At 40.6% G+C, this 23,166-nt stretch overlaps 2 protein-coding genes across 2 annotated transcripts; both read left to right on the top strand.

Annotated features, from left to right (window-relative positions):
• Positions 1 to 5,577: 5,577 nt before the first annotated feature.
• On the top strand, positions 5,578 to 11,589 carry LOC101968019 (putative inactive serine protease 58). The gene is made up of 5 exons (XM_078027886.1): positions 5,578 to 5,836; positions 6,497 to 6,650; positions 8,147 to 8,397; positions 10,932 to 11,080; positions 11,378 to 11,589. Exons 1-5 carry the CDS (start codon positions 5,578 to 5,580, stop codon positions 11,525 to 11,527), a joined length of 963 nt encoding a protein of 320 aa, XP_077884012.1. The 3' UTR covers positions 11,528 to 11,589.
• A 3,687-nt stretch (positions 11,590 to 15,276) lies between these two features.
• LOC101965707 (serine protease 58) lies at positions 15,277 to 17,991 on the top strand. Its single transcript, XM_040291143.2, has 5 exons — positions 15,277 to 15,385; positions 16,099 to 16,237; positions 16,433 to 16,689; positions 17,548 to 17,687; positions 17,773 to 17,991. Exons 1-5 carry the CDS (start codon positions 15,310 to 15,312, stop codon positions 17,920 to 17,922), a joined length of 762 nt encoding a protein of 253 aa, XP_040147077.2. The 5' UTR covers positions 15,277 to 15,309; the 3' UTR covers positions 17,923 to 17,991.
• The last annotated feature ends 5,175 nt before the right edge of the window (positions 17,992 to 23,166 follow it).

Raw genomic sequence — 23,166 nt, 5'->3', positions numbered from 1 at the left:
GTAATTTGACCCCCTTCCTCCAATCATAATCATCAACATTTTTGTTGAATCTACACTTTCATAAGCTACTGGTATAGAAGACTTTCACCCTCCCAAGTGAGAGCTAATTGTATGTGTTTTCCTGTGTGGGCTGTGCAATCTGAAGGTGAGATCTAATTGGTGAGAACAGTGATTCTAAGAGGAAAGTAGATATATAAAGGAGAAAAAGAGGTTAGAAAGGATAAGACTAAGGAAGACACTTTTTAAAAAATCATAAAGACAGGGGCTAGGGTTGTGGCTCAGTGGTAGAGCACTTGCCTCACATGTGTGAGGCACTGGGTTCAATTCTCAGCATCACGTATAAATACCAATTGCAATAATACCAATTGCAATGGTACCGACCTAAAACAGGAGGCTGACGCCTTGATGTTAGCTCATCCGATGACCGGTATGGACCATATGTAGTACTGGACAACCTAAGGCAGGCAAGATTCCTAAGCCATATGCTTGTTGTTTAAACAGAGAGGGGGAGATGTTGAGAGCCACAGTCGAAGGGGCTCCAGCAAACTTCCAGCTGATTGGCTCACAGTGGCCCCAGCAAACTTCTAGCTGCCAGCTGATTGGCTCCTCTGTGGTGATTCTCATTGAGCTGTTTCCTTGCCCTTTCAGACCACAGAGCTGCTCATTGCAGGACTCTTTTGGCTCCGTCCATGCAACCCAGCCAATCGGCCTCAAGAGCAGGAGGAGTGGGGGATTGAGAGGCTCCCCGGAAGCCAGTGGTGGCAGTTGGGCTCTGAGGGAATTCCTGAAGAACTCATGTGGTGCGGCATGTGTGTTCTAAAAATAAAGTTGAAATGCTTGACAAGTAGCTTGTGAATTGTGCCCAGCCAGACTGTGGCATTATGAATAAAATAAAGGTCCATCAACATTAGAAAATTTTTAAAAAATCATAAAGATGCATCTTTATAAACATCCAGCTGTATGATATACAACATGAATTCTCTTCTTCAATTTCCCAAGGACTGTCCAGAATAATTTTTTCTACTTTGTTTCAAAGTTAAATCTGGTTTGGAAAATGAGATAGAATAATGTGTAGATGAGCCCCAAGACCGACATGGGATGAAAGGTGAGGTTTTCCATAAGAAGCCGGCCATGTGCAGGGTAAGGAGGACCAGCAGGCTGGTAGGAGCACAGTTGCTACAGGACACCAAAACAAGGCCTTTGTTCAACTGAAAACTAGTTTTCTGTAGCTCTGGGTGACTCCAAAATATCTTCTTTTAAATACCATATCATTCAACATCCAGACAAGAAATAAAAACTACATCAGCAGGATAAAGAAGAAACATTTTAATATAAAGAACTATTGATATATATTTTTTTTTTTTTGGTGAGGGAGGGAAATCACATAAACTGAGACAAAGCAAACAAAAAACCAGCTTTGGAATGCCTGACATGTGAAGAGTAGACAACTCTAAATGAAATTCTGGTGTTTTATTATTGTTGCTTCATTTTGGAGTTCTTTTTTTGTGAATTTTTCCCAATGAACAGGTGTTAGGTTTTATGAAAGATAATACTGGTTGTCAGTGAAATTTCCAGGATGTTTAGTTCACAAAGTCATCTCTATTTTATAAACAAACCCCTTGACACTAATCTCTAGGGATAAAGCCAACTGACCATGAGCAGAGCACACAGCAGCTCTGGAGGCTTCCTGGGCTCACCTGTCCCATCCTTATCCTCCTGTAATTTCTCATAGTCTTACGTTGGTCACAGGATGTCCCAAGTGAAACAGAATTGCAGGGAGTAATGCACTTTCCCCCCAAGAGCAGCACAGTGGGCTGGGGAGACCATAAATCCACAAAGGCTCAAGGATTCTCAATTCCTGACCTCAGGATAAATATTAAAATAATATTTATATCACAGGAGGAGCCAAGTTTTAGGACAGTGCTGAAACCAAAGCAAACAACTCTAAGAACTGGAAACATATTGAAGGTTTTTGTTTGTTTGTTTGCCTTCTTGTTACAGTACTCAAGAATAATTTCTCCCTTTTGCAGAGGTGAAAAATGGAATAGTAACAATTGGTAACAAATAGTAAGTATGTTCTAGGTACTACACACTATGCTTAAGAAATTAAAATAATATTTATTCTCACAGTGATTGTGTGAAAATATACACTAATATTCTTCCCATTAAAATATTGAAGCTTAACAAGATTAAATGTTTTTCTCAGGATAAGACAGCTAGTAAGTCCATAGGAACTGAACCCCAGTTGGACTCCGGAGCCCATGTTTCTCATTGTTATGTAAAGACACATTGAACTCTGAGAAATATTTAGGGATAGCCCAACACTATTTTAGGCATTAAAAAAGTGACATCCAGAAGGTCTTGAAAATATGGAGATCCTAAAGTAACACTTATTTCACTTAACCAACATTTGTTTATAGGACATTTACTATTTAATTCCAGGCACCCTGGCAATCCTTCTCCAGATGACCTTGAGATTCCCCCACCCCCGCCACTCGCCATCATATCACCACTTCCTAGAATTGCCCCTCCAATGTGGAATGGAGAAAACACAAAGATGATGAAAAATGGATAGTAGGACTAAATACCATAATATCTTAGGCAGTGAAATTTCTTTTGAGACCCTCTAGATCGAGGGGGACTTTTTATAGGAAACCTCCTCACTCAAGCAGAATCACCACCTTTAAGAAAACCCGCTTTGGTCCCCACCATTAAAAATGGAGTAGAGTTGGAAGTGATTTGCCACATGTTCTGATTATTGATGTCTGCTTTATAAAGGACCTCAGATTTATGAGTAAAGTAACAGCCATCATTGATTATTATTGTAGTTTCTGACTCGAAGATCTGACCAGGCTTAACTCCACAGTTCTTGCTTGGGATCACTCATTTATAGTCAGTTGGTGGCTGGGCATGGAGCCACCTCAAAGGCTTCCTCACTCACATCTGGTAGTTGATGCTGCCTGTTGGTTGGCCAGAGCACTTATGCCTGCCTCTCCAGGAGGCTTCCATATGGGACATTCTAGGCTTCCTTATAGTGTAGTGTCTGGAGTCTAAGAATATGTTCCTCAAAATAAGATAGTCAGATAGACACGAAATAGTGTAAAAAATGATGCCAGTCTACATTCCAGGGGGAAAGAATTATACTTTACCTTTTTTAGGGAAAAGGTGCACCACATCATCTGATACCCAAAAATAAATCTCTTGGAGATTTAGTTGTGCTAGTTGAGGTCACAATTGAGTGACTCTGAATGAAATGTTATATGGGGACTCATGAATAAGATGGTGATTACAGGACCTCATGTCCCTTAAGTGTATGTGCCCTCTTCTCCACACAGTGAATCATTGTTCTCTAGCCTGTTTTTTCTCTTAGAAAAGTAAGAAAACATATTTTAAAAGTGAGAAAATTGACTGAAGTTGCCCTCATATTTTCATCGATGAGGACTTGAGAGAGAGGACCAGATTGAGAACAGGTAGAGAGATGGGTTTCACAGTGTAAGATATTAACAAAAATGCTCAGTTCTCCTGTGGTGGCTTAAAAACAGACAAAGGTATCTGTCTTACTATTGGGGCTTATTGGGAACAGGAATGGTAGCTGGCCAAGACAGAAGGAAAACAAAAAAATAAGGACCCAAGGCAGGTCCCAACAATGTAGCAGGAACCAGGCTCTGGTAGGAGAGTCCATGTGCTTCAGGTAATTAAAAACACTCACAGTGTGATTTCTAATGTTTTATGAAAGTGTGTTCTGAAGTCTGAGTCAGAGTTTCCCTTAATATATCCAAATCCTCAACGAATCTGAAACCCACTCCAGCACGAGGTTAGTGGTAAATTGATAAATGAAGTTGAGCTAGATGCTTTCATGTATTGGGACAAACCAGAATGAAGATAACTAAAAAAATTGATAGAAATAAGTTCCAGTCCTATCAAATAAATCTTTGGAAAGAGCAGAGAGGTTCTGGGCTTCTTAAAATGTCATGAATGGAGGGCTTAAGCTGCGTGATTATGAGCAAGATTTTTAAACTTAGAGCTAAAGCATATTTGTAGAAAATGAGTATCAATGACACTTATAGGCCATTATAAAGGATAAGTGAGTTTACACATATAGGACATGTGACACATGGTAAAAACTCAATAAATGGGGACCTTATTATTATAAATCATGTTTTAAAGATTTGGATACTAAAGAAATGGAATCCCCAAAGTGGAACACTTAGGAATATCCAGATGACATATTTTAAATTAAAAATTAAATTTCACAAGAACTAAGTTTGTATATATTTTTTTACAGATAGAGGAATGCTATTTTTATAGTCTCTCATAACTGATCAGTTCTTCATTTACTATGGCAAAGGTCAGTCCAGGGCTGCCTGTTTTGCATTTGTTCAATCTCTGTAAAATCTGGGGTTAAACCCATGATTTATTACTTACCTCTGGGAGACAGGAAAGTATCATGGTAAGATTATCTTACAAAATGGAGTGTGGTACATCTAGAAAAAGCAGTGGGTATAAAGTTTGGTTTTATTCACTATTCCATAGGAAAGCATCCCAGTTCTGAAGATCTAGAGCATGTTGGCAGGGTACTTTTGTCCTACACCTTCAGAGGGAGGGGTAAATAAGTTTAAGTAGTGGGATTTAGATTCTGGGTTATTTTGCAAACAGTGGGGAAGCTCTGTCCATTGGATTAACAGAAAAACGTTACTTGAGTGTAGCTAGTTTCAAGGAAATGTACTATTTGATATTAGCTCATCATTCATGAAATGAAAGAGGAGGACTTGGAGGATTGTTGTCTGCCTTCATCAGCAGGTACAAGAAAAGGGGGACAGATCTGATTGACCTGCAACAGGTCAACAGGGGGTGACTCAAAAAATGTCTTCATGGAGCCACGAGGAAAGAACAAGTGCATGGAAAGTCTGATCCAAGTCTGGTGGGAAGGAGGTTCTTGGTGGTAATTCATCTTCTAGAACACAGAGGGTGAGGGAATTTCTTACCTTTCCCTGTTTTCTGGAAGCACACAGGGTCCAAGCAGAGCTCAACTTTGCCACAGGGCATCTTGAGACCTCGTTCCGAGTTTCCACTTTGCCACTAACTTCTGTGAGAATCGCAACTTCCTCATCGCCAAACTGAGGAGAAAAGAAAGAGAAAAGGTTTATCCAATGCATTTTATACCCCAGTGTTCTGTGAGTCAGTGGAGACAGCAGAGGGATTTTGGAAAAAAAAAAAAAAAGGAAACGACAGGGAAAGGCAGGGAGAGAGGTTTAAAGTCACAAAGGAAGGAGGGGACCACAAAGAAAGGCTATGTCACAGAGAGGGAGGGAAGAGGGGATCAGGTTATATAATGACGCCTTGGGAGACTTCAGGGATCAGAGAGGAGGCACCAGAGCTTGCTTGGGTCTGTCCCTTCCTCTCCTTCACCCACATCTGAGTTGGCTCCTGAGACAACGGGTCTTGATAAGAACTAGTTTGAAGACTTCCGTAAGACCTTCATTTCTCTCCGTACCTCTTACTTCCCCAGCTGCTCTTGTCAAGGATTTGGGACTCATTTCGGATCAACTTTCTGCTATAGAGGGATCGCAGTCTGCCATGAAGGATTTTCTCATTCTCGTGCTCTTGAGTGCAACTGGTGAGAGTTTGGGCCTGGTTCCTGCCTCGGGCAATATGCAGGGGTTGGAAGGGCAACGAAAGAGAGCAGCAACTGCTGCAGGAGATGAAAGAAAGCACCTGGATGCACAGCTGGTCCTCTGGACCTGCTCTCTGAGTCCCTATGATGCCTGTGAGCTACTCAGGACATACCCACTGCCATGCCCTGTTCAGTCCTGGGACCTGCTCTTTGAGCTCGTGGGCATGTGATTTTCTCCTGCACAGCCTGGTGGTTTCCTTTCCCAGAGCAGATGGTTATTTGAGGATGTGGGCCTAGAAAGGGAGGACAGGCAGGTCAGGGGTTCAGGAAGCCCCCCGTTATCCCACTTCTTTTCAAGTCAGGCAATCTTTTGTTTTGTTAGCCCCATTCTTGTCAAAAGTTAATTCTTTAAAATATTTTTTTTAGTTGTAGATGGACACAATATCTTTATTTTTGTTTATTTGTATGTACTGCTGAAGGCCGAACCCGGGGCCTCATGAATGTGAGGCAAGCACTCTACCACTGAGCTACAATCCCAGCCCAAAAGTTAATTTTTAAAATAATGTATTTAGGGTGTTCATTTAATTTTTTTCAGTTTTATAACACCCAGTACAGTCAATGGGCATTTCTCATCAACACGAGATGAGCACATAAGTTAGTGTCACCAAACTTTAATATAATTTCATCTCAAGCAAAAATACATGTCAAATTCCTTAATGTGTAGAGCTCAGGTGGCATGGATGGTTTTCTCTTATTTTTTAAAATGTCGAGAATAAATTAAAGAACTCTATACTATCCTTGAAAACTTTTCGTTAGAGAACACCTGCATAGTCAGTCATAGTCTCTTTTCTTCTTTGTCTCTACGACCCCTTTATTCTACAGGACTTATTGTGGAAAATGTTTCTAACGAAAAGAAAAAAGCACAAGATGATTTTACTATTCCTTACATGGTCTATCTGAAATCCACCCCAGAGCCCTGTGTTGGGTGTCTCATCCACCCCCAGTGGGTATTGACAGCTGCCCACTGCCCCTTACCGTAAGTAGCCCTTTGCTTATGGAATCAGGGGGAGATTATTCAAATAGATGTAAGTCTGGTAAAATAGCCCAGCAAGTTTTTGATGAAATTGGAAGATCCATGAAGATAGAGGAGCTTGTTTTCAATAGAATACACAGTCGGGTGTTTTAAGTAGAGATCCAGAGGAAGATATCGTAAGATTTTCATGGGAAGTAAATAATATTCTCTCATCATTAGTCTATAGCAACAGCTGTTTCATGCACTGAGAAGACAGTGAGGAAACAGGATGGAAATCAGTTTTCCCATTTGGAGCTTACATCTGGTAGAGGAAGTAAGCCAAAATAACAAATAGCCGAAAATAAAGCATGAAACAGAACATCAAGTTGCAATATAAAGGAGCAGTGTATAGGGTGACCTGTCAGGCCTCTCTGAAGGCATGAGAGCAATAGGAAGAGGAAGCAGTCAGACAAATAAAGTGGGAAGGGTATTCCAGACCCAGGAATCACTATGTTTATAGTCACTGAGGTAGAAAAGATAGTAGGGTATTTGGCCAAATGGTATTGGTCAGGGGATGTTCATAGGATAAGAATTGCCCCTGCCTCTTAAGCAGAGTCTCACCATGCAGCTAACAGAAGGGCAGGAGGGCGTCATGCACAATAATGATGCACAATAATGTCACATCTGCACTTTTGTTGGGCATGCAAATGTGTCATGCGAATGGAGTCCTACTCAGTTGCAGGAGTATAAAGGGCCATTTCAAACTTACAACTCTCAGCCACCTGATTGTCAAGACAGTTTATTCCAACACAGATTGAAAGCCTGGCCTCTGTATCAGGAGGAACAGAAAGGAAATAAGTCAGTTCTCATCCTCCTGGACTTAGAGTTGGAAAATCAGACATTCTTTCTATCACCCATATCTAACATGTGAACTGCTTTGGGCAGGTTATTAGGAGCCCAGGAATGATTAGATATGTTGTATGATTAGACTGCTGAAAATGGAAGTAGGTGAGTCTAAATGGGGATTCTAAGGGATTATAAGCAAAAAGGCTTCTAGCAGTCTCAACAAACTACTAGTAGAATCCCATGAGTCTTTGATCAATCTAGACAAGACATGGTAAGTATAGTGATATGGGCCTGGGAAAACCATCAAAACACCTAGGAATATCCAGAAACAGTGTGTCCCATGTCCCATGTACGGGTCAAGACAGTGTAGAGTAGACAAAGCACTGTGGAATCACTGATCGAGGTACCATCCCACCACTTACTAATTCAGATTATCCAAATCTTAACAACTGACTCTTGAGTGCATTACAGGTCAGGCTTCATAAAAGCATGTCTGTAATACAATGGTCCTGTCAACAGTTATTATTCTACAGACAAAGATACATCACTGCAGCTTTCAGGTTAATAAATGAAATTAAGATGATAGGAGAAGGTGACTTCTGACCTTTTTTGCAGGATGACATTCTTGACTCTCCTCTTTCCCATTTCCTTGCCTTTTTTTTTTCCTTCCAAAGCATCAAAATTCGACTTGGAGTTTATCAACCCAGCATCAACAATAAAAAAGAGCAGGTACGAAATTATTCATTGACTATGATTCACCCTGACTTTGATACAAACTCTCTGGAAAATGACCTGATGATGATAAAACTCTCCAAACCTGTGGCACTCAACAAGTATGTGGGGACTATTGCCATAGCGTTGGAGCCCATCTCATCTAACGAGTCCTGCTTCATCCCCACCTGGACTTGGAATGACTACAAAAACTGTGAGTGCTCTTCATCCTGGGGAGGTTGGAGCTGGGAAAAGGAGGTCAGATACACTTGATGGAAAGAGCTGGTATGAGGCAATGTTCTTGCTCCTGGAGGGATTCCTGCTAAGCTTTATGTGGCCAGGATTGGAGGTCAAAGATAAAATTTGGAGACTGGCTATGGGGCAGCTAATCTGACACCAACAAATGGAGCAGGCACTAATTGTTGTATATGTAGAACAATTTAAAGCCAGAGTCCAGGGAATTCTGAACTTTAAAAATATAGGGGGATCAGTTTTCCCACTTGGAGCTTACATTCCTGGTAGAGGAAGCCACCGAAAATAAGTAAATGGCCAAAAATAAAGCACAAAACCGAATATCAAGCTGCAATATAAGGGAACAGTATATAGGGTGACCTGTCAGGCCTCTCTGAAGACATGGGAGCAACAGGAATAGGAAGAGGTCAGACAAATACAGTGTGGAGGGTATTAGTAATCTCATCCCTCCTGATACATCTGAGATCTCCCTGTAGAGGCAGAAGACTTGGGTGGTTTGTAGAGAGTTGATTATTATGATATTCTGAAGGTGTCTTTCTGGCCACACATACCTTATGGTCACCACCCATGTTGTAGGCACACATCCTCCTCTGTGAGCCCAAATTTGGATGAGCAGAGAGATTTGATGTCTATGGGAGATGTCTGTCTTATCATGGGTACTTTGTAAAGAAAGTTAGTGAATCTGTTGGTCCCTGTTGGCAGATAACTTCATGTGGCTGCTAATAACCACTTATGTTCTCTTTAAGTATTGTCAAAACCTGTTGAATCAGGTTTAAACCCTGCATCTGGCACCCACAGCTGGTCTGTTTGTTCTGTGAAGACAAATAATGTGGGACTTTTAAAATAATTGTTATTTAAAAGCAAAAAAAAAAAGAAAAGAAATGAGAATTTTTATATTTTCAGTGTGTTGCAATTTCACATTTCAATTTAAAAGCAAAGTACCTGGGAATCTTAAGTGAATATATTTTCTGAACAAAAAATTACAACGTGATTTTTGTCCTTAACTTAAGTCTTATTCAAAGCAATTTGGATCCCACCTTACAAAAGCATTCCTTTATATACCATTTGTAAATAAAATAAAACCACACAAAGGTTTTTATGGTGTGGGCTCTACATGTCAATTATAGTGAGGGACCACTCCTCTCCTGATATAATAAATATCAGGGTTTCTGATATTTATTAAGAATTTTTTTATTTATTTTTTAAATTTTAATATTTATTTTTTAGTTCTCGGCGGACACAACATCTTTGTTTTTTGCATGTGGTGCTGAGGATCGAACCCGGGCCGCACGCATGCTAGGCAAGCGCGCTACCGCTTGAGTCACATCCCCAGCCCCAAGAATTTTTTTATTTCAAGTAATTTATTTCATCTAGCTTGTTAAACATATCTTAATTAGACATATAAAACTAAACATAACTTCTCTCTGTTTTGTTTTGTTTTGTTTTTTCTGTTCTGAGACTTTTTGGCTTAATCTGCTTTGGGGCATTTTTTTGGATATACTCTATCAGAAAAATCCTGCTCCTTAAGAGCCACCAGGCTTAATATGATCAGTCTCTGATCACTTTTTGTTTCTTTTCTTCTTCCTTCATACTCTCTACCAGAGATTAAAATTATACAACCCTGTAGCTAGAGTCCCTGCATCTTGAAATTGACAGTGTAAAAAAACAATTGCTATGAAAGAGATGAACAAAATGACTTCTGAAGGAGAAATATGTCTTTACATACAGATAGCACGCTTCTAAGTGATCAGTTTATAAATAATCTATTTGAAATCATGTACCATATGCTTCAGTGATGGAAGACATACAACACTGGTCCCTTAAAATTATAATGAAGCTGAAAAATTCCTATTGCCTCGTGTTTTTCACTTTATCTTTTCAGATATATTTACATACTTTAATCCTTACTATTGTGGTACAATCTACCTGCACTGTCCAGTACAGTGACTTGCCATATGTGTTTGTAGCCTAGGAGCAGTGGCTATCCCCCAAAGCCCAGGTGTGGAGTGGACTGTCCCATCTAGGTCTGTGAAATATATTCTATGACGTTCTTACAGCAAAATAACCTGATGTGGCATTTCTCAATCATTGGCAACCCATGACTTCAATTTGAAAAGCAGTTCTACACCATAAACATAGTTACCAATGTAAAGAAAATGAAGTAGATGCTAAAAGGAAAAGATGTTGTGTAGACCACAGAGACATGGCCTTTTTACTATCTTTCTTCTAGTGGCCACTCATCGTCTTTACACGGTTGTTTCAAAGGTCTATACATTATTCACAGTCGAGAGAAAATTAAAGATGTGGTGACTGGTGGAAGGGGACTTATGAATCTGCTTCTCCCACACAGATTCTGAACCAAGAACCTCAAGAAGGGTGGAATGTGGGTTGAGATATTCTCAGGGATGAATTTGTCTCCAACATAGGGGTTGATCATAAGGGCACTTGGGATAAGGAGCTAAACTCTGGAGTCCACTTGCCTTCTCGTTCCCACAGTCAGTGACCCAGATATCCTCACATGGATAAGCCAACATCCTCTTTCTGCCAGTGATTGCCAGGATGTGCTCCAACAAGAAGAAGAACCAAAACCAAAATTAAACATCATGTGTGTGGGACAACCTCTAAGCCTCATAACTAAAGTAAAGGTATGTTCCATATGGTAAGACAGTGTGGGCTCCATGGGGCAGAGAGATGACAATAGGGTGCTAATCCCCAAAGCCTGGGGTCACCATCTATCTGTCCTTTCCCTTTCTTACACTCAGGTTGGATTAAGCTTAAACTGAGAAGGGTGAGACTTCTCTGCATGTGAAGAGAGGCTTGTCACTTCTCAAGCAGTAGAAATCCATTCCCTTAGACGATTTTGCTACTATAGTGCATTACTTCATAGTGTTTACTCTTGTGTGACAACAAAGTTACATCAATGTGTTCCTTCTCCCTGGCAGGAAGTTTCCGCTGCTCCAGCCATCTGCAGTGGGAGGTTGCATGGAATCTTGACCTGGGCAAAAGCAGGTTATACTCTGGGAAATGAGGGATTCTTTACGGAAATTTATGCCTATTCAAGATGGATCATGAAAATCATGGAATCCTATTGAGGTGCCTGTCCCCCATCCCCTCAGTCTGATCTCTTCATGTTTTCTACACTGGATCTACAATTCTTCATCTTTTCTCTTCATGAACATGGTTCAAGGGGAATATATTCAATAAAAACAAAAAGGCACCAGAAATTTGTCATGACTGCTGCTTTCTTTATCATGTGAACTTTGAAATGATGAGAAATTTAGCAACACCCCAACTCTTTGTTCATTCATACAAAAATCATGGTACCACCAATCATTTAGTACACACTGCATTCGCTGGAGGTACATGCAAGGGTATGGAATGACCTTTGTCATTGGTTAGTCCATTCTTGTAGCAACTGTGATCATGGAGTTGAACAATAATCTCTAAGGGCATAAATCTAAGCATTTAGATGGAATCACAGGAGGAACTATCAAGGAGGCAGACCATTGGGGGGAGGTATCAGAAAAGCAAATAAAAGTGTGAAAGTGTGATATGTTCTGGAAAAATACACGGAAATGAGTAGCACCTGAAGGTAGAAAATAAATGATAGAGGAAGAGAAAGAATGTAGTAAGATTCCATGAATCCTATAACCGCTGGCCCCATTCAAAATGTGAGTCTCTCTCAACCTGCTTTCTTTCCCAGCTTTGTTCCTGTGTCCCCCACTTCTGGTGCTAATTCCTTGCCCCCTTAATGAATCACATCTGTATTTTTGACCCCATGATTTAAAAAAATAAATAAAGCCCTCAACTGAGCATGTCTTGAAATGTCTATAGCAGTTAATTCTGTATTTTTCAAGTCAATTGTCAATTGTTTGCCTAACTTCACAGCACCATTTCAGAGCATCTCCTCTCTTCTCACACCTTGGATGCAATGCTCAATTTTAGCAGATGCCTTCTGGCTTGGGAGCAGGGGAGACATCTTCTACGACAGCTGCCACCATCAAATCTGCAAACATACCCATCTCCCCTAACTTCCTTACAGACTTGCTTTATTGATGAATATCTTCTTTTTGGCTTGGATTTATTTATGCATGTATTTGTATGCATATATTTGCATGCATAGAATTTATTTATGCATGTATTTGAGTGTTTATTATTTCTATATGTAGGGAAACTTCAAGACCCTTCTAGTTATTTTGAAATAGATCATAAGATACCATGTTCTACACTATTCACTGCTGTAGAATATAAGAACAAATTTCTCCTGTGTGTTTTGGTACCTCCTATCTGACCTTTCCTCTCTGAAGACTTCTTCCTGCCATCACTTAAGCCAGATAAATCCTCTCAAAGACATGCTTCCTAGACCCACTCCCTGACTGCTCTCTCTTCAGTTGTAGGTTTTCTGAAATATCTGTTCTGTGACTCTGGTCTGTCTCTCCTTGCTGGTGTCTCTGCTCATACTCTGCTCTTTTGACCTACTTTCCAGAGACTTCTCCTCATCTGTTCAGTTGTCTAGTTTCTACTGATCCTTCAAGTCTCAGAAATCACTTCCCAAAGGGCATCTTCTTTTAAATGTTTCTCTGCCCCACTTCACTTCCCACACCATGACATTCATGATGATGATTCTTATGACATCTGTCTCCTTAATTAGACTATGATGAGCACAAGATCCTCATCTCCCTTACCATTAAATCATTGATATCTGAGAAAACACCAGCCCACAGGATACATTTGTATTAACTTTCCAATGCTGCATTAAAATCCTCACCGGAGACAGCACGGCTTCAAACATCATCACACATTTCTCATCTTTCAGTTTTAGTCCAGGCCAGACTTAGCTGCATTGTCTTAACAAGCCTGCAGGGGAAGAATTTGCTTCTGTGCTTATGCAAATGGAAGAATTCATTTTCTTATGTTTATATGACACAGGACCTTGACTCTCTGCTGGCTGTCAGCTGAAAGCCAGACTCAGATCCTTGTGCTGTCCCTTAGTTGACAAAGGTTCCCAACCATTGTGTATCCTCAAAATGGCTTCTTAAACAGCTACTACTTCATCAAACCAGCATTAAGATCCTGTATTTCTACACTAGCTACACACACATACACACACACACACACACACACACACATACACACACACACACATACACACTTTGTTACATAATAACAATCATTTGGGTGACACCCCATCACCTTGACTACATTCTTAAATGTGGTGCTCACATTCAAGGGAAGGGGTTGTATAGGGCATAAACATGGGGCTTGGATCCATACCCCAAAAGATTCAATAATTTTTTGTCAAATCATGAATTTCTTGGCTCCTTGTCTCCTATAAAGAATTAGGTGAGTCTTATGCTACACAGGTGAGGCTTTTGTAAAAAAACTTTCATTATGTGATTCTCACTTATCTATCTTCCTGAGAACTCTTTCTTCAACACTTGATTATAGTTCCACAAACATGCCATATAGTTGTAGGTCTTCACATCTTTGCTAAAGTTTTTCCCTCTCCATGGGCTGGTTTTTCTCTTCTGTTTATACTATATGAGCTCTCAACCTTTCTGTAAGACCCAAGTAAAGTGTAATACCTGGGGACCCCTTTCTAACACACCATGTAGACTAGAAAGTACCTTGAATTTTTTACACTAAGACACATACCGGGATTTTAAAAAACCTTCTCTCCAGCATTTTACGAAAATTTCCAAGCATACAAAAACACTAGAAGAATTACAGTATGCCCTCCAAGACTCTACCACTGAGTGATCTGTTCTTATTAACATCTTTCACTGTGGTACACTTGCTGCAATCAATGAACCAATATTGATGTATAATTATTAAATAATTTCCTCAAATTGTACAGGTATGTGGGTATTGTCAAATGTATAATGTTGTGTATAGCATTCCTGTATTATACAAAATAACTGCACTGCCCTAAAATTCCCCTATGATCAACCTATTCATCCATCTTTCTCCCCAAGCCCTGGCAACCCTTGATCTGTCTCTGTAATTTTGCCTTTTTTAGAATGTCACTAATTGGAGTCATAACTTTTATATTCTTTTCAGACTGCCTTCTTCTCTTAACAATACATGTTTAAAAATTTTTCACAATATTTCACTTTGCGTCCGCACCGACCTGTTTATCCACTTAACTATGCAGCACATTTGGTTTTCTTCCAAGATTGGTGATTTTGAATAAAGTTTCCATAAACATCCATGTGCAGACTTATTTGTGGACAGAAGTTTTCAACTCTTTTGGGTAATAATGAGTGTCACTGGTGGATTCTACGTCAAGGCCATGTTTAGATTTGTAAGTAAATGGTCACTATTTTCTTTAATGGCTCTATCATTTTGCACTTAGCAGCAATAGATTCCCACATCAGTTCAAGAGGCACAGAAAGAAAAGGACTAAGGTATCTCAAAGAGGAATTTAGTATTAGGCAGAGGGAGCTATGTCAGTGCCAGGGGCCTGAGCATATCCAGCCAGTGTCACACAAATGGGGCTCAGCATCACAGAGACAGGAGGGGTCAGTGTAGTTCAGACAGAAAACAGCTTGCAGAAACCCGACAGGACACGGCTGTGGAGACACTGCGAACTGAAACTTTGTCAGGTTATGTAATTTCTTGCCTGAAAGGAGCAGCTGGGGGGACCCAGGATTCCAGAAATACTTCCTGCTGGGTCAGGGACAGAGTCACCAACCTTGTTTCCTTTCCCTCCAACAGCAGAAACCAACCCCCTCGTTTGACAGATGAACACCATTTTGGTAACTGAATCCTGACCCTGAAAGAGTTTGGATAAGACTTTTATTTCAACCCTAGAGCTCCTTATGTGATTTAATATTTCCCCATCCTCCTCTCCTTGTTTCCCAGAGACTCTGAGATGAAACGTATCCTGGCAAAAGGCTCTCCCTCTGTCATGAAGCTCATCCTCATCTGGGCTCTCTCACACCTGTCTCGTGAGTATCTGCCCAGCTGGCTTTGTGTTCACCAAAGAGAAATCCTGGGGGAAAAGTGAAAGATGGGTCAAGACAGGAGACACCATGGCAGACTTGAGACAGAGGACTGATTCTCCAGTCCCCACCAAAGCTCTCCTGTAACAGTGCCTGCCTGCCTGACCTGAGGTGGTTGGTTTGTATGCTTCTGGGGAGGCCAGGACTTTGACACCCCAACCAGAACCACTCCTAAGAAAGAGCTGACTCTGGACCTTTCTGGACCAGGATTAATGTTGGGGTGAGAGAATGGGAGTGAGGCAAGGATTTCCCAATTCATGAGCACCGCAGAGCATGAAACAGTCCTTTGTATTGGTGCGTAGGTCATTCTGCTTGCATTATTTTTTTTGGAGAAAAGAAATAAGACTTGTGAAAGTATTCTAAAATTGGCAAAGAAAAAAAGTTGACTTAATATTACATACACTGGATTTAGAAAGTATTTAAGAAAGCTTATTTGAAGAATATTTATTGTCACTTAAAAGGGCAAACCCCTTTTTATTTTTTAAACATATGTTTCTATCATTATTTTCTTCATGTTTAGAACAAAATCAATTTATAGGTTTAGTTTATACTTAAAGATATCAAGAGAAGGTTGGAGAAGCCTATTAAATAATGCTCCTTTGGTTTTTCAGTGACTATTGAGAAACCTCAGAATTTCTTGTTGATGTCTCTCTTTCCAGTTGCCTTTGCCTATAATCCAGAGTACACAGGTGCCATTACCCCCTCTTACTTGGTCTACTTGAAATCCGATTACTTGCCCTGCGTAGGAGCCCTGATCCATCCACTTTGGGTAATCACAGCTGCACATTGCAACTTGCCGTGAGTAAAAAGCCACACTACTGTTTGGGTTTTCAGGTCGGACACTGCCCAGAACTATCTCCCAATTAAATGGGGTTAGAAAGATCTTTGAGGGGCATTCAGTGGCAGAGGAAAACATCTGTGGGCTAGTGAAGGCCCATAGGATGGAGAAGCCACCTATGTTAAGTACTGTTGTGAACATCTATATCATTCCAGGAAGCTCCAAGTGGTGTTGGGGATCACAAACCCTTCAGATAGCAGGGAACGTTATGTGCAGGTGGTCGGCTATGAGAAGATGATTTATCACCCTTACTTCTCAGTCTCATCTATCCAAAATGACGTCATGTTGATCAAGCTGAAAAAAGTGATTAATCTCAATAACTATGTGAAACTGGTCAAACTCCCCAACCATCCTGTCCGTGTGAATACCATGTGCATGGTCACCACCTGGGGCTACAACATTTGTGATGTCTGTGAGTCTGTAATATGTGTGATGTCTGCTGAATTCAATGGCATTCTCTTGAAATTAGCCATGCTTCTGAACGCTCTCATCTCAGCTTCTGCAATTCTGCTAAATGTAGCTTTTCCCAGGCCTCCAAATTCATCCCTTTCAGATCATTCCCTTTCCCTTTCCATTACTCAAGGGATCCTTTAAGCCATTTTCCTGCTGTATCTTTTTATCATCTCTGCTTTCATGTATGATAGAAGTGGTTTCAGTGGAAAGAAGCAATAAAGAAACTTAGAGCCTTGAAATACGAAAAAATAAATAAACAAATAAAAATAAAATATAAGCACAAGAAATATACCTAATCCTGTGCTAAATCGGAACTCCCTTATGCAAGACGCAGGAGATGACCTAGTTTAACTTACAAAGTATTTTAAACTGAGAACATTCTAGATAGTATTCATTTCTTCAGAAAACTGTCAAAGGGTACCATCATTTTTATCAATGAATTTTGAAACTAAATATTCTAACCTAAGCTTTCTTCTATGTCTTAAAATTAAAATTTCCCGAAAAAAAAGTCAAGTTAACATAGCTTTCTGTTACCTGTCTGCCAGCTAGCTTAGCCCAAAATTTTCATGCAAATCCTAATAGACTGTCAGTAGCTATTCATTTAAACACAATCATAAAGAGAAAGGCACTTGTATCATAAGAAATTGTTAATGTGGTAACCTGTATCCAGGTCATCCTGACTACCACAGTTGTCCTATTCACACAATATTTCCTTTCTTACAATAGAAGGAGAAATAAGTTGAAAAAGAGAGAAAGTAAAGCTGATTCAGTATGTAGGAAAACTGTTGAGGAAGTCCAACTTCTCTCTTTTCTGTAGCCAAGGAACCTGACTCACTGCAGAATGTGAACATCTCTGTAATCTCTGAGAAAGATTGTCAAGGAGGCTACAGAACCCAAACCATCAAGCAGAATATGTTCTGTGTGGGCATCGTGCCAGGAAGGAGAGTGCCTTGCAGGGTAAATGTTCTAATTACTTCTGCCTTAACTTCCCCCTTCCTTGTGGAAACTGTGGAACGTAACCTGGTTTTCTTTCTGCTGGCAGGAAGTCTCAGCAGCCCCCGCAGTCTGCAATGGAGTACTCTACGGAATCCTGTCTTTTGCAGATGGATGTGTCTTGAGGGCCGATGTTGGCATCTATGCTAGTATTTTTCACTACTTGTCCTGGATTCAAAGTACAATCCAAAACAACTGAGGGTTCCACAGCATGTGACACAGCGTCTCCCACGTCCAACCTCAGACTTAATTAAATGGATTCCTGGGATGGTGCCATGTATAACTCTTACTTGTTCACTCATATACAGCAACCCTTTCCTCCCACATAAATGAAGATGGAAAACTTAAAACTTCTTAGACCATTTGGGTTGTTGAAGTGGACATGGTATTCTCTCCAAACAGACAAAAGGGCCACTCCATCCTCACGTGGGGTATCCCACTTTCTATTACTTCCTGAGTTACACAACATGTGTTTTTGGAATCTTAACACAACGATTGGAAAGAGGCATTCTAACAAGGAGTGGGCTAAATAGAAGAATGGGTGGGGAGAAGTGTTCAAACATGGGGACTGTGAGGGCATTGCACTTCATTTCTGTGTGTGCACCTAGGATTCTACACCAGGCATGGATAGATTTCACCCAGTCTTTTTACAGGATTCTGGGTGTCTACTTGAGACAAATGAGGTTGCTATAAAAGTTACTTGGGGTTTGTGATGTGGCAGACAAACAGAATCCAGGCCCAATTTTCTTAATGCAAGCTTGCCTCTTATATTACAGCATTTGGCCTAGAAGCTCTACTTTCTCCTGGCTGTCACTTTGGCTTCTTTCTTTCCTCTTTACTTTTCTTTTCATCTCAACTCTGCAGCTCTGGTAACCACCAGAGCATTTTAATGTGTAGGTTTACAGGAGAGAGTTCTGTGGCTATTTGACTGAGGGTTAACAAAGCAGAAGCTAAAAACAGGTTCCAGTGAGTTCAGCCTATGGCCGCTAGCTTTTCAGTACAGCTGGGACAGAAGAGAACCTGTCTCAGGAAACCTAAGTTTCAAAATACATTGTCCTCTCAAAGGTTCTAAAACTACTGAATCAGTTATGCCTAGCTTGGGATGCTTAGAAAAAGAGTTTGGTGTATGAATTATTAAGCACAATTATGAGAGCTTCACATTCATATATTTCATTAACTAAAATTTTAGTTAATGGAGAAATAAGTGGCATTGAAACAATTTTGCAAGAGACCACCTCAACCTCTGAGGATGTTTATCAGCTTGAACTGGTGCAAAGATTTCAACAGGTCACATTAATGCTGTATAAGACCAGTTGATTCTGGGTAGCAACAAATGTGAGGTCCCTGAATTCCACAGACCTGTGTGCCATCCCCAGGTTTCACCATGAGAACTAGGAGGGGACTTCCTCAGTTGCTGAATATATTCCTTTTTTGTGGAATGCATAAGATATTCACGAAATTTGAGAATGAGGATGCTAGGGCACTGGTGATAGTGAAGACAAATAGCTACTATGCTGAGACAGAAAGGCCCCCCTTACCTCCATGTGGCAGATGGGAAACATGGGATACAGTGGTAAACTGATGTTGATAACTGATGTAGGTTGTTGACTGTAGGTCTACAAGAGTAGTGGTGTCGGGGTCAGACTTACAAGAAGTCTTTGATACTCAGCCATGCACGTGGCCCACTTGTCTCTATTGTTCACTGTTCATGAAGCTCTTTCACAAGCATTTGGAAGCATATGGAGGAAGTTGAGAACAGATTGTCCTGTCCATTGGATCACCAAAATCTTCTGAAGAGGAGTACTTAATGTGAGAGTTCTCAGGGGACACAATTATTATCCTGCTCCAAGTTGACCTTGAAAAATTCTACTACAATACGTAAATCTTCCACAAAGAATTTGTTCCCATTCCTCCCATCTTGCTCCTTCTGAGTGCCTATAAGGACAGAGCCCTAGCAACTCCCCAGAAATTCATATCAATCTTAATCTCAGGAAAGAGAACAACTGGATATGTTAATTGAACTTCTGTCTCCTAAGAATTCATTTTCCTCAAGCATCCCTGGAAGGGGCGGTCCTGTCACAGTAGCACACATGTAATTGATACCAATATATCAAGCGAAACCAAAGTCTCAACATCACTAATCATCAGGTGAATAGAAATCACAAATACAAGGAGATATCACCTCACATTTGCTAAATGGCTATTCTCAAAACCAAGAAGGATAACAAGTGGTGGCAGGGATGCAGAGAAAGAAGAACATTTATTCATTGTCAGTGCATCATTATGTAAAATATTACGGAGGGCCCTAAGAATTAAAAATAGTTACCATAGGACATAATAACCCACTTTTGGACATATATTCAAAAGTCTGCACTGCTGCGCCCCTTCCCTGACTCAGGCAATGGCAAGGCCCTACTGAGGTGGATGGAGCAAGGCGTCCATCCTCTGGAGGAGTGCAGTATGTTTCTGGGAATGGGCTGATTTGTTTTTGTATTCCTTTAATAAGTATAGTTGCAATTTCTCATATGACCATTAAGTATAAAGGAAAAAACATGACTTTCCCAATTAATGCAACTACTTCTAAAGCATAGATCTGTTTGCCCTAAATGCAATGATTCAGCTGTGGAGTGTAAATTGTTAATGTCTAATGAAAAACTCCCTGTATTCCTGTCAAGGAAGTTTTTGAGAAATTAAATTAAAATCTAGAGAAGAAAAATTAATGTTAAGAAGATAGATTAGTGCTTAGTACTGGGCAACTTGTTCTTGTTCCTGTGCACAATGGTTTGTGCTCTTACTTTTGTTTGATTAAAATTAATAACAAGTCAACTACTTGCCGTAACCATGGCACCAGTTCCAGTCAGTAAGTCAAGAAAGAATAGTCAAGGTATAGGCCAATAGTTTGGGACATTTGTAACTATTATTAAAAGTTAACTAAGCAGAAACAGCTCAAAGCAAAACTCAAACTGAAAGTACAAATGCTTGCTTATGCATAAGCCAAGATACATTCTTCTATTCTAATTGTAACTATGTAATATTTTGTTTCTTTGAATAATGATTTCTGTTTTGTAACCACAAAGCACTGTGAGCCTGCCAAAATGAAAAGTATATATGATCAACTTCACAAGATTGGGATCAACACCTTCACTTTGGTGTCTGTGTTGTTTCTCCACCCCCTCTTTCGCTGACTCCTCACCATCCATTAGTCTCCTGAGACCCCCTGTTGGAGCTGGTCTCCAACACTGTACCTTGAGGGGAATATCTGTATTTCCGTGTTCATTGATGCATTATTCACAATGGCCAAGACATGGAGACAACCTAAATGTGCACCACCAGATGAATAGATAAAGGAAATATTATCCTTAAACGAATATTATCCTTGAAACAGGAGATATTTCCATTCACAATAATGAAGCCAGATTTCAAGATAGGTAGTTAGTGTAGCTAGGTTAAATCAGGTCTGATATACAGTTTAATAGAGAAAAATAGATTCCCATCTGAGTCTGGGAAATCAGAAACTACACCTGGGAGATTGAAATGTTAATGTCCCCAAGCCCTCCCCCCCCCCAACACACACACACAAAGAACTGTTAATGAGGCAGCTCCCAGCAGATAGGGAGATGCTAATCAATTCCACCTGCCTTTCCACCTGCCTCCCCCGTCATATGCAGGATAAAGGAAAATAAGCAAGATAAAGGACAGGAATAAAGACCTCAGATATAAAAAAGGGATGAGACCTCCTCAACCCAGGGATTCTGCCTTTCAGTTCCCTTTCTTCCTGGGTGGGCGGTGGGGGGGCAGGGGTGGGGGTTCTTCTCTGCTGTCCTTTAGTAAAGCCTTTTCCTTTCCACTCTGCACTTGCCTTGGGGTGCTTCTCTGCACTTGTCTCAGTGTGCTTCTCGGGTGTTATACTTCAACATTCGGGAAGCAAGGACTTGTCAAGGTAAGTATCAATAACATGGATCAGCCTGAAGAGCGTTAGGCTAAGAAAACATTATGTTAAGAACCTGGCGAATATTACGTTAAGGCACAGAAAGACAACTGCCGCATGTTCTCATGTACATAGGGGAACTAAAACAGTCAAACTCTTAGAAGCATGGAGTGGTTCTAGGGCCTCAGGGGTGGGAAAAGTGTTAGTCAATGGTACAAAAAGTTTCATATATATCAGATTAATGAGCTTGGAGGTTTAATATTCACGGTGACTATAATTAACAATGTTGCGTTGCACCGTTCCTTGACATTTCTAAGGTGGTACATCTCAAGTGTCCTTGCCAGGCACACACAAAAGATAACTGTGAGATGAGGAGTATGTTAGTAAGCTTGAGTGTGATGGTCATTTCATCATCAAATCACACACTTGAAATATATGCAATTTCTAGCCCAGCCACTATGGAAATCAGTGTGGAAGCTCCTCAAAAGACTAGGTATGGAGTCACCAGGTGACCCAGTTAATGCCACTTCTCAATTTTTTCCTGAAGAATTGAAGTCATCTTAATACAGTGAAACATGCATACCTATTTTTAAAACAGCACAATTCACAACAGCCAAACGACAGAACCAGCCTAGGTCCCTCAATGGATGAATAAATAAAGAAATGTGGCATATATACACATTGGAGTTTAGTTCAGCCATAAAGAAAAATGAAATCATGGCATTTGCAGGAAAATGCATATAACTAGAGACCATTAGGTTAAGTAATATAAATCAAACTCAGAAGGTTAAGGATTGTATGTTTTCTTTCATGCAGAAGCTAGAGAGGAAAAGGGAAAACAAAGTTGATGTATATATACTAAAAATCAAAGAGAGATCAGTAAAGGAAAGGGACTTCAAGTGAGGGGGCGCAGGGAGTGTTATGCTCGAATTCAGGACCCCCAAAGACCACCAGAGACCCAAGATTGATGTAAGCAGCAAAGAGGTGTTTATTGCGAGCTAGCTCGGTCCTCCACGTGCACACACAGCAACTGGTGACGCTGAGAGGCCTCGAGCCCAGGGTTTGCAGCATTTTTATACATTTTCTTGGAGAGGGCAGGGACTTCACATACATCATAGCAAATCATCACACACCACGGGAAAATCAAATAACAACTCTAAAACATAATTAGCACATTCACTGGCGGGAACAAGTTGGGTAGGGGTGATTGGTCAGAACAAAAGGGGTATTGGTTTGAACTGATTGGTTTGAGCCAAGAGGGGTGTACGTGCTGAACTACATGGTTTCCCAACATGTTATCAACCACCATAAACCACTGGGAGGGTCATCGGGCATCCCAGGTATTTCCCTGTCTCATGCTGATTGGTGGCTGCTAGGGGGTTGCTATGGATCTCCACCTAGCCTGACCGAGTCAGGGACACCTGACGGGGACACCTGAGGAAGCAGATCTCTCCTGTTATTTGTAGATAAACAACTTAGCAGGGTGGGAATGTGCCTAGGAGTGCTCTGTGGGTT

The sequence above is a fragment of the Ictidomys tridecemlineatus genome, chromosome 2, assembly GCF_052094955.1.
Source record: "Ictidomys tridecemlineatus isolate mIctTri1 chromosome 2, mIctTri1.hap1, whole genome shotgun sequence".
Lineage (NCBI taxonomy): Eukaryota > Metazoa > Chordata > Mammalia > Rodentia > Sciuridae > Ictidomys > Ictidomys tridecemlineatus.
Note: the sequence above shows the minus strand (reverse complement) of the source record. Positions and strands in the feature narration are given on the sequence as shown.

Bases quoted from the DNA above. Each gene is read 5' to 3' on its own strand.
- LOC101965707 (XM_040291143.2), top strand. From the start codon at position 15,310: ATGAAACGTATCCTGGCAAAAGGCTCTCCCTCTGTCATGAAGCTCATC. The intron at 15,386-16,098 runs GTGAGTATCTGC...CTCTCTTTCCAG, and splicing joins GGCTCTCTCACACCTGTCTC to TTGCCTTTGCCTATAATCCA. The intron at 16,238-16,432 runs GTGAGTAAAAAG...ATATCATTCCAG, and splicing joins GCTGCACATTGCAACTTGCC to GAAGCTCCAAGTGGTGTTGG.
- LOC101968019 (XM_078027886.1), top strand. From the start codon at position 5,578: ATGAAGGATTTTCTCATTCTCGTGCTCTTGAGTGCAACTGGTGAGAGT. The intron at 6,651-8,146 runs GTAAGTAGCCCT...TTCCTTCCAAAG, and splicing joins GCTGCCCACTGCCCCTTACC to CATCAAAATTCGACTTGGAG. The intron at 11,081-11,377 runs GTATGTTCCATA...TCTCCCTGGCAG, and splicing joins GCCTCATAACTAAAGTAAAG to GAAGTTTCCGCTGCTCCAGC.